The following is a 10377-nucleotide window of genomic DNA, read 5'->3' as shown; positions in this document are numbered from 1 at the left end:
TTAGAGTTTAAATTCCAAGAAAGCAAAAATTATCTGTTTAACCAATATTTTCCCCATTGTACTTAGTACAGTGCCTGACATAGGTGTTTGATGTGTTTACTGAATGAATGGATGAAGAACAAGCTACAAAATACAGTATGAGCCCAGTTTGGTATAAGAGGGACCAAAGACTTAAGTGGCCAGTACGAGACACAGAAACAGACTACCTCCAGCAGATGCATGCTGGCCAGGCTCTTCCCTGAGAACAGAAGGGGAATGTCCTCTCTGCAGGGCAGGCTGCACAAGAGGGCGGGAGCTTGCTGGGAAGAGCAGAGCTGATGGGAGTGGTGGCCTCTGGGGCTCCTATTCTTCCAGCTCCCCAGGCAAGAAGAGGCTGCTGGAAGAGGAAACTATGTCTTCCGTGGACCACCCAACGCACAGGCACTGGGGAGCCACAAGATGAGGGCTGCCTGGAAGGCTCAGCTGGGGTGTCAGACTCAGAGTTATGGGGAGATAGGCCTTGGGTTGCACACAGCCCCAGGGGGCAGGGCTCAAGGCCAAGGCAGGGTAGCGTCAGGACTCGCCCTAGAGGGCAGCGTGGAGAAGCCTTGGGAGAGGAGTGCCACTTCACTTGAAACTGATGTTGACTCCTTTGGCTGGGGGATGGGGCTGGTCTCTATGGTCAGGAAATTTCTCATTGGGTACTTTTTCTTAAAGATGCCTTTTAGCTGTGTGGTAACTGGAGGCAGTGTCAGATGTGGATGGGTAGCTATGCTGCTGCCTCTTTTGTCAAAAATTTGACTTGTCTGGTTTATCAGCCATCTCAGGCTTTGTCTTTTACGATGTCAAGTTCTTCTGCCCACCTGGTTCCTGAAGGTGGGCTCCCATCCTCCAAATCACCACACCCATCCCAGAAGATGCCAGGCCAGGATCTGTGCAGCCCACCCCCGCTCCTGCCCATAGTAGCACCATTGTAGTTCCCTGCTCAGCTTCAGATATAATGCTTGTAAATTTGTAGACCCACCACTCCCATGTGACACACAATCTCCCTGGCTTCCAGCCCAGGTCCCTGAAGTCTTAGAAGAACCTTCCCTCCAACCCTCAGTAGCCCAATAAACACATTCTGAAGGAATGAATACATCCATTTATTTAACTTTCCCATGTGCAAGACCTTCTTTGATGGAGTGTCATGGAGGCCCTTGAGGGAGGACTGGGGCAGGGACTTGCGGTTAAGTCTTAAGGGCAGGTTTAAAGTCTAGGCTTTGAGTTGGGTGAAAGGGAGCTATTGCAGATTTCATAGAGGACATAACTGGCCTTAACCTTGCACCATCTTGGGGCTAACACAGCAGATGGGAAATCAAGTGATGCCTAAGTATTGGAAATGGTGTGATGGTGGGGGTAATAAAGATGTAATGTGGAGTAGATGGAGGCTCTGAGCCAGGGAAGGTGGTAGAACCTTCAGTTAAGATTGGGTTGAAGGGCAGAGCTCACACTTTGGGTACAGAGGGAGAGGAGGAAAAGACAGCTGCTGCTTCTTTCTTGGGTCAGGTGTCCAAAAAGGAGGGCCATTACTCTCTATCTATCTGATGCCTTGTCTGGGGAGGAGCCTCCACTCTCCCCAGAGGTTTTAGCTTTGGGTCCCGGCTGAAGCCAGAGAAAAATAAGGAGAAAAAAGGAGGAGCCAAAACAAAAACCAAAAAAACCCCAACAACCATAAAAACCCTGAAGTAAAGTCCATGGTGTGGGGAGCTTGAAGGCCCCCTTCAAGTAGCTCAGGCCTGGCAGCTTGTGCTGGGCTTGCGGGAAGACTCCCTCCCACAGAGGCAAACTAACTCGGGAAGCAAGCCCGAGCTCGCGGAGGGCTTGTGGGTGTGCGGGGCTGGGCCACCAGGGTCAATCAACCGCCCCCACTGCAACCAGACACAGGGGCGTGCTGTCTTTCCGAGCGTGTGGGCTCAGGTCAGGAGCGTAGACGCCAACCTGGCCAGGGGCTGCGTCTTCACCCCACGCGCCGCCTGGTGGGACCCGCGCAGGCGCAGTCCTGCTGGCCCGAGGCTGCCCCCTGGCGCCGCCTCACTCTTCCCAAGGGCTCATGTCGGTGTCAATAGCCACGCAGTTGTACGCGGCATAGCGGAGCTTCTCCTCGCACACCTTGGCACTGAGGGAGACAGGACCGCGGTTGGCGCCAGGGGCACCGCAAGGGCCAGTGCAGGGGGGCCTATGGGCGCCGGGGCCCCAGTTCGTGCTCTTCATGACTGGCCATCCTCCTCCATCCTAGGGTGAAGCCCCTACCCTGCTCCCCACTCTGTAGGCTCCCCCGCGGCCAACAGACCCACCTGGCATAGTGTGGTAGGAAGAGGGTGCTGGAACACGTGGAAGATTCCGGCAGCGCGTCTGTGGTTTCGTAGCTGGGGGTGCGGACGGGCCACAGATTAGGAAGAACTGTAGGGACACAGGGTAGGGACACAGCCCCAGTCCCTTCGGAAAGCAAGCCCCGCCCCGCTCCAGCCACACTCACCCCAGTTTGTCTGGGTAGATGTAGATCCGCGCAGGCAGCCGGCTGCGGCCAGTGACAAAGCGCAGGAAGCGGCTCCGATCCTCTGCATGGAGAAGGACGTCAGCATCCGCACTGATGGCGGGGAAGGCTCTACAACTCCTCCCCTGCCTCGGTATCCCACAGGTGGAATCCGAACCCAGGCACCACGCTCTCCTTTGCCACTCACCGTTGGTGAAATTGTTCAGCGCTTCCCAGAAGTACTGCACCCGAGTGTCAGATGGCTCGAAGTCCTCAAACCGGGCTGGGGACCAGGTCGGAAATCGAGCTTAGGTCCCAACCTGCCTCGTCCGTAAGGCCCCCGCCCCCACACTGCTGGACCCCCATACTCACTGAGCTTGCGCAGAGCATCCACGGTGACCTCTGGGTCCCCGCACACTTTCTTCTCCAGTTCCTGCCAGGTCAGCAAGTCCAGCACGGCCTGCGGCACCACCTTCAGCAGCCCTGCCTGCATGGCTGCCACCTGGGGAAGGAGGGAGAGGCCTGGCTAGGGAAGAGGGTCCAACTCCCAAGTCAGTGTGTGGTGGGGTACTTGGCCTCCACTCACAGAGATCGTGGGGGCATGATCTCTGTTCAGCACTGGGGGCCATCTCTGAACCCCACTGATAAGCAGGAACATGGGGCAGGGGAATGGTGGGGCCCAGAGTTCTTGCGACTGGGTACTGGGGGCCTATCAGGCTAGGCTCTGCCTGTTAGGAGCTGCACAAAGCTCTTGTTCTGCTGGCCTCTGGGTGGTACCTGCTCCTTGCTCTCTTCTAGCCGGGTCTTCTGCACCAGCTGGATGAAGCGGGAACGGTCCTCATATCCCACCACGATGCCTGCACCCCCGGGGATCAACTCTACCACTTGCTGGTCACTCAAAACGGTGGTGAATGTTAGCTCCTTTCCAAATTTGAACTCAAATGTCTCTTTGTCCATTCCTTCCATCACTTCTAAGAGCTTCACCTGGCAGTTGGAGAGAGGGAACGAGGTCGGCCTTTCATTGTGGAGACAGTCCTTGTTTTCTCTCAAGATGCTCACAGGGAAACAGGAGAGGCAGCTAGACAAGGAAGTCCCCATGCAGCCAATGAGGGCAGTGAGGGGGGTTGGAACAAGGACTATGAAAGCATCAAGACAACACCTTGCCAGTCTTGGCTGCCAGAGAAGGTGTCCTGGAAGAAATGGCATCTAAGCTGAGACCTAAATGATGGCTGGGAATTTGCCTGGCCACAAGGAAGTCAGGAAAGAGAACAACATGAAAAAAGGTAGAAAGAGGAATCTGTTTGGCTGGAGTCAAGTGGCCAGAGACACAGAGGTCACATAAGGCTTGTCAGGTTCTGCATTTTACCCTAAGCCTGGGGCAGAGCCATTGAAGGGTTTAAACAAGGGGAAGGAAATGAATTATTCTGGCTGCAGGAATCAGATGGGTTAAGAATGGAGACAGGAACGCTAGGTTTGCAGTCAGTGGTTGTGTCACAAGGGAAGGTGGCCTGAAGCAGGAGGATAGCAGTGAGATGGATGAAGTGGACAATGCCAGAGGGAGATGTGATAGAAAGTAGGAGGTAAGGGAGGAGAAGTAGCGGGTGGCACTGAGGGCCCTGGCATGGAAAAGGGGTGGATAGTGGTGCCATTTGGAGACAGGAGCCCTGGAGGGCAGAAGAGCGGGGAGGTGAGGAGGACTGGGCTGAGGCGGAAGTGCCATCTTGGGGCAGGCGTCCAGCAGGCAGGTGCACATAAGGGTCCAAGCTTAGGAAAGAAGCTGGAGTTGGAGGTAAGGATTTGGGGGCCGCCAGAATAAAGACAGTGGTTGAAGCCATGGGAATAGAAGGAATCAGTAAAGGAGCATGTGTGAGAGTAGAGAAGGTTCAGGACACCCTCGGGGAACAGCGACATTTAGGGGCTGTGCAGAGGAAACACTGGGTCCAGGCCCTACTTACCAGCACGGAGTCCACAGCTGGGAAATCCTTGCTCCAGCTCACCTCCTCCCCAGATAGCTGCTTCCACACAAAACCGGGCAGAGCCAGGACCTATGGGACAAATACCATCGTATCCTCATCTTGGGCTGCCCAGGTTTAGCTAGCCCTTCTTCCTTCCAGGGGCTGGGCTGATCCAATGGAGGCACAGATTTGGCTACTCACCAGGAACTCCTTACCCCGCAGGGCAGCCCCCATCAGCTGTCCGATCCACTCGTATTTGGCAAAGTCTCGGCAGGAGGGGTTGGGCACGTACATGTCCCGGGCCTCCCCAGTGCCATTGCCCTGCTCCCAAGACAAGAGCTATTAGCATGGCATGGAATGGACCCTACTTTATTGCCCCAGACGCTCCAAAGACTTGCCTGCACACCTTCCACCGGAAGCCCTGAGTGGTCCCTCTGATTGTACAATGGCTACTCCTTCCCTGTATGCCCAGAGGCCGCCCTAGGCAACCTGGTCCCTCCTCTGCCCCCTCTCTAGTTCAGAACCTGGGAGGTTTGCAGAGATGAACAGCAGAAACAACTGGAGAAGTAGGGATAGGAGATTACCTGGTTGGCTGTGCGCACAAAAAAGGGCAGAGGCACAGGGGTGTCTGCTGAGCTAGGGCACAACTCTTCTGACATGTCTGCCAGGCTATCCCGAAAACCACCCCCTGAAATGACACACAGATGCTCTCAGCTGGAGCATTCAAGAGCTCCAGCCCCCATAAAGAGGTAATAAACTGGTCCTCTATCTTGATTAGCTGTGACCCCAGAAGCCTCTACCACTCTACATAGGGCAGGACCATCATTATCCTTCCCCAGGGCCTCACCTTGGTCAATGATGCCTTCTGCAATGAATTTACACTCCCACCACTGGTCATAGCGCATGGGCCACCTGTAAGAAGGGGTGGATCTTTGTTCCCATACTGGGTCGGGGCTCAAGATATTTCACCAGTGAGGGACAGGGGCCACAGAAGTAATGACAAGGGGTTTTAGAGGCAGTGTGCGGAGATGTATAGTTTATGTGTGCCCAGTCCAAGTCCCTCAACCCTCATGCCATACCTGTAGTCTAAGGGCTTTTCGTACTTGTCAGAGGGCTTAAGGCCTTCATAAACCTGGGGGCAGGGAAAGGGAAGGGAGCTGTAGGAAAGTCTATGTCAAGATCTTGTCCTACTCTGGCCCAAAGGCCTTACTTAGGCCCAGCCCCCACCCCAGACCCTTTACTGACCCTCCCTTAGATCGACCCCATGTGGTCCAGACCTGGGTGAAGACCGCATTCTTGCAGGCAGGGTCCCTTAAGGGGCAGGCACGGTGCTCCATGGCGAGGCGCCGGTTGATGTATAGGCGTGGCATGAAGCTGGGCTTGCTGCTTTCTGAGTCCCGCAGGCACTGGGCCACCAGGCCTGGCCTCTGGCGTGACAGCAGCAGGAATTGCTTCACTTGCTGATGAGGAGATGTGGCCAGAGCAAGACTGGCAGGCAGTCAGTGTCTGTCCAGGCTCTGGAACCTTCCTCCATGCCTGGACCTGATTCCTAACTCTAGTCCATGCCTAGTCCATCCCCAACACCCTCTCCTTCCTTGTTTTCAGTCCCTCCTTAGTCCAGCCACCCGGGGGAGCTTTTTAAATGCACCCCCCCCAATCAAACCTGGTCATCACCTACTTAAAACCCTTCCAATGGCTCCAGGGACCTAGGACATAGTCCCTCCTTCACAGCCTGGCCCAAATTGCCCTCTGCGATCAGGGCCTCCTATTTGCCTACATAGCCTCATCCCCAAGTTATACACACATCTACCTGGGGTGCTTCTCTCGTCATCTTTGGCAGCTAATAACTCCCAGTGTTCACCTTCCATGCAGCTTCCCTGTCTATGCTGTTACTTCTCCTCCCCCAGTTCTTGTACATTTCACACACTGTCTGGGAGAACGGCAACCCAAACACTACATTTTAACGATCTGTGTCTGGCTTTTTTCCTACAATCCTAGAGCCCAACAAAGGTCCAGGCCTAGAGTAGCTTTTAAGAACCCTGTAGAAGAGAGAGCACTTGCATGAGCAGAAGGGAGGAGCCCACTGCTGACACCACTACTAGGCGGGCCAGGCTTACCTTAATCTCACTGAAGGTGCCCAGCGTGTGGTCCCAGGCAGGTACCAGGTGGTGCAGGACACTGTCCAGGATCTTTATGAATCTGGGGTGAGTGGGTAAATAAAGATGGTGCAACTAAAGAGGATGGCATGGATTTAAGACTCCCTCACTCCCCAACACACAAGGACAGGAGAAGGTGGGGTCCAGGGGCTGCTCAAAGTGGAAGAGCTTACAGTATAGGGCCTGGGGAACCTCCTTCCTACTGACGAATGAGGCTCAGGACTAGGGGAAAGGAAGGGCTGGGCAGGCACAGGACCACAGCCACCTCTGCAGGAGAACAGCTCTGCGGTACAGAATTTCAGGGTCCGTGCCTTCCAGACGTGGGTATCGCACCAGACTGGTTGGCTGGAACAGGTCTGCATTCAGCCCTAGTTCCCGCTGTCTAGACGACTTGATCTTGATCCCTCGAAGACGCACATCAATCCCATCATCTGGGGGAAGAAGTTATTTAGGGCACCTGCTGCCTCCTCGGCCCTTAGACCTGAGAGTGGCCCCTGAATGCTCAGGATTTCAGAAACTTGGAGCCTTTGAGACGCCTTTCTACTTATCTGACTTTGATTATTATATTCTTTGTGGGTTTCTCCATCCCTCACTATATTGCAAGGCCTGAGGATCCCAACTCAGTTCCTCTTCCAGGTAAGCCCAACCACCTGGCAGCTTTAAGGCAGGCCTACGCCTGGCGCCTCCCACATGGCTCAGGCCCAAAGCTTCACCTCCCAGAGAGAGTTCAGCTATTCCCCCATCCCAACTCCAAGCCCATTGCTTCTCCACACTCGCTGCCAACTAGCCACTGTCTATACACTGGGGCTCCCTTTCCCTCCTTAGAGCCTGAAGCCCCACCTCGGCACTCGACGATGCGGATCTCGATGACTGGGAGGTGAACGGTCATGTCCTCCAGGACACACACATCCCCGATCAGGGTCCTGACGAGATGGATGAGAGGCACTCTGAGTACCCCTTGCCTTCAGGGATTGCTGGGCTCTCACTTGACTTTCTGCTTCCCAATGGGGCCAGGCCCCATTGCTAGGATCATGCCCCATTCTCCCTCCCAGACCAGCCTGTTCACTCACTCGTCAATGCTCACGTCACTCAGCTTCTTCAGGTTGTCCCCTTCGCCCCCATAGATCACTACTCGCTTAGGCATAAAGTTGTCATCTGTGGTATCCACTGTGAGCAGTAGCTTCCTGAGTGGTCAGAGGATGCACATGGGTGTCTGTACACTTACAGGCATGGGGCCCGCCCACTCTGTCCTACCTCAGAGCCCACTCACTTGACAATGGTGCCCTTTTTCATGGTAAGCCGTACCCAGTGCTGGCACTGGGACCCATCGCTCTCCCAGTAGGTGTCTGCATTGCTGTCTGTCAGGCAGGACACATTGAACTCCTCCTGTGGAGGGGCAGAGAAGTGGAGACAGTGTTTACCCCACTCCCTGAACATGGAGGCTTAAAAGCACAGCTGGTATGGGTAGAAGTGTCTAGGCATTCCCACAAGACTTCCAAAATGGGGTGCTGGACTGAGTCTGGCCTGTGGGAATTCAGGTTTGGCCCTGGCCTAAAGGTGAGGGTTCTGGATCTAGCAAGAAATGACCTCTTGCTTGGGGTGGGAGGAGTCCCAGAACCCACCGTGTAGGAGGAAACGTCTATGCTCTCCACATACTGCTTCACGCTACCCAGGTTCTCATCCTCCTTGCCCAGGTGGTCGTACAAGAAGTGGATCAGGTCCTCGTCGCACTCGTAGGTCCACGTCGGGGGCACATAGCTAAGCAACCCCAAGTCCCTAATTAGGCCAGGCCCAGACCTGGAGATTCTTCCTCCCTATCCCACCCCAGCTCACTCACAGTAATCTCTGTACAGCTTCCGTATATGCCTCCGCTGGCTGGGGCTTTGATCCAAGGCGATGAGAGTATGTCAGGTCCACCACCTGTTCCCATCTGTGGGCACGGAGTGGGGGACGGGGAGACATCAGTGGGCAGCGGGGTAACCCCAGGGAGCTTTCTCCGGAGCTCCATCTCATCATACTGGGCTTCCAGAAGCTCCACCCCATTTCCATTCAGGTCCCGCCCCTTCCTGCCTTTAACCCTGCCTTCACTCCCTATCCCACCTCCCCGTCTGTGTCAGCTTAGTTCCCAACCCTTCGGGGCCGAGCAATCCGGCAGCAAGCCCCGCCCTTTCAAGTGCAGGACCTGAGCACGGGTCGGTAGTCCACGCCGAAGAGCTGCTGCTGCCGTTGGAGGTGGTCTGGAGTGTCGATAGGTACGAGGCGGGCCCCGCCCTCCGCCGGTCGGCACACCAGCAGCCAGCCTTCGTTCAGCCCGCAGTCACCCAGGTGTTCTGCCAGCTGCTCCTGCCGGGACGCGCAAGACGGGGACAGCCGTCTCGAACTGCCCAGCGCCCTGCCCAGCCCAGCCCAAGGCAAAGGACACGGAACGCAGTGCTCCCTCAAGGTGGGGGATGGGAAGGGAACGGCCTGGAGCTGCCCTGGCGCCAGGGGTCTTCTGCGGGGCCCAGGGCAGGCCAGGGAGTACCTTGGTCAGCTTCACCCAGAGCCCCTGGCCGTTGCACAGTTCCTCGCCGGTAGTTCGCACGCAGGCGCCGCGCCGGAGCTCAATGCTGTCTCGGGCCGCACGGAGGGGCCCGGAGCCGGTACCAGGGGCGGAGCCCGCCGTTCCCACACGCAGCCCCAGGCCCTCCGCCTCCCACACGGGCAGCAACACGCGCGACGGACCCGCTGGGTCCTTGTAAAGCTTGTAGAGCACCTCGCGTGGCACGAACGCCAGCGCCGCCGGCAGCGGCCGTCCAGCGCGGAGGCTCTGCGCTGCCTCTGCCAGGAAGCGCACGCGGCCCAGCAACTGCCGCGGGGACTCTAGAGCCGCGCCCGGTCCTGGGCCTGCCATGGTGAAGTGGCAAAGGAGAGCCCAGGAGCGGCGGTTCGGCTCCCAGAGCCGCAGCCGCGAAGGCTGACCAAGCTTCCCACCACGCTCGGCCCCGCCTTCGGCCAGCCTTCGCCGTAAGTTCTGGACTAAGGGCACCCAGAGCGCCTGCCGTATTAACCTGTGTACTCAGATACTTAAACTTACTACAAACCAATGTGCCTCGTGCTGGGCCAACCAGACCCAAGTTCAGTTGTCTTTACCTGATCCATCTCTCCCTGTCTGTCCTCTTTGCTTCCACCATTTTATGCCCTCATTGAACCGCTATCCTATCTAGGCTGGATCATTGGAACAGACATTTTTCTGGTTCTCTGGCCCGTTTTTGCATTCCCACTCTGATGAGTCACACACAACCAGAAGACTCTAAAAATCTAACAGACATCCTCTTAGCTCCTCATCCTAGGGGCAGTATTGCTAAAATATTTGGGAGAATAATCCCCTCCTTAGCCCTGCCACTGATAGGAGCCTTGAGTTGTTCAGCGCTCATCCTGGTTGTTACTCCTAATCCTAGGACACTTGTGATCATTATCCAGTTTCTCCCAGTAATTCTGAACCAGATGAGAGGAAAGGTCCAATGCGGGAAGATAGGTCCAAGGTGGGTAGATAGGATGGAGGCAAAAAAAAAAAAAAAAAGTACAGGAGCTGTTGGTGAAGTATAAGGAAACTTTGTCTCCCACCCTCCCTGGCAAACAGTTTTTTAAAAAGTTTTTTTTGAGATATAATTCATATTCCATATAAGTCACCCATTTAAAATGTATGATGGTTTTTTATATATTTTTAAAAACTGTAGTAAAATAAGTGTAAATTTGCTGAGTTAACCACTTTAAGAGTACAATTACCTAT

At 55.3% G+C, this 10377-nt stretch overlaps 1 protein-coding gene across 1 annotated transcript; it reads right to left on the bottom strand.

Annotated features, from left to right (window-relative positions):
• Nucleotides 1-1103: 1103 nt before the first annotated feature.
• Nucleotides 1104-9609, bottom strand: HECTD3 (HECT domain E3 ubiquitin protein ligase 3). Its single transcript, XM_032361605.1, has 21 exons — nt 9130-9609; nt 8788-8948; nt 8443-8535; nt 8228-8363; nt 7876-7991; nt 7676-7789; nt 7446-7528; nt 6871-7036; nt 6567-6648; nt 5727-5909; nt 5529-5581; nt 5297-5361; nt 5034-5137; nt 4651-4770; nt 4450-4539; nt 3272-3478; nt 2867-2996; nt 2703-2777; nt 2498-2579; nt 2316-2387; nt 1104-2137 (listed from the first exon to the last, which is right to left on the bottom strand). Exons 1-21 carry the CDS (start codon nt 9496-9498, stop codon nt 2053-2055), a joined length of 2586 nt encoding a protein of 861 aa, XP_032217496.1. The 5' UTR covers nt 9499-9609; the 3' UTR covers nt 1104-2052.
• Between the last annotated feature and the right edge of the window lie 768 nt (nt 9610-10377).

Source organism: Mustela erminea, chromosome 10, assembly GCF_009829155.1.
Source record: "Mustela erminea isolate mMusErm1 chromosome 10, mMusErm1.Pri, whole genome shotgun sequence".
Taxonomy (NCBI): Eukaryota; Metazoa; Chordata; class Mammalia; order Carnivora; family Mustelidae; genus Mustela; species Mustela erminea.
This window is presented reverse-complemented; position numbering and strand designations above follow the sequence as displayed.

Excerpts from the sequence above, each read along its gene's own strand:
- HECTD3 (XM_032361605.1), bottom strand. The coding sequence starts at position 9,498 with ATGGCAGGCCCAGGACCGGGCGCGGCTCTAGAGTCCCCGCGGCAGTTG. Across the intron at positions 8,364-8,442 it reads GAAGCTGTACAGAGATTACT|CTATGTGCCCCCGACGTGGA; the intron begins GTGAGTGAGCTG and ends GGGGTTGCTTAG. Across the intron at positions 5,138-5,296 it reads AGAAGGCATCATTGACCAAG|GGGGTGGTTTTCGGGATAGC; the intron begins GTGAGGCCCTGG and ends GTGTCATTTCAG.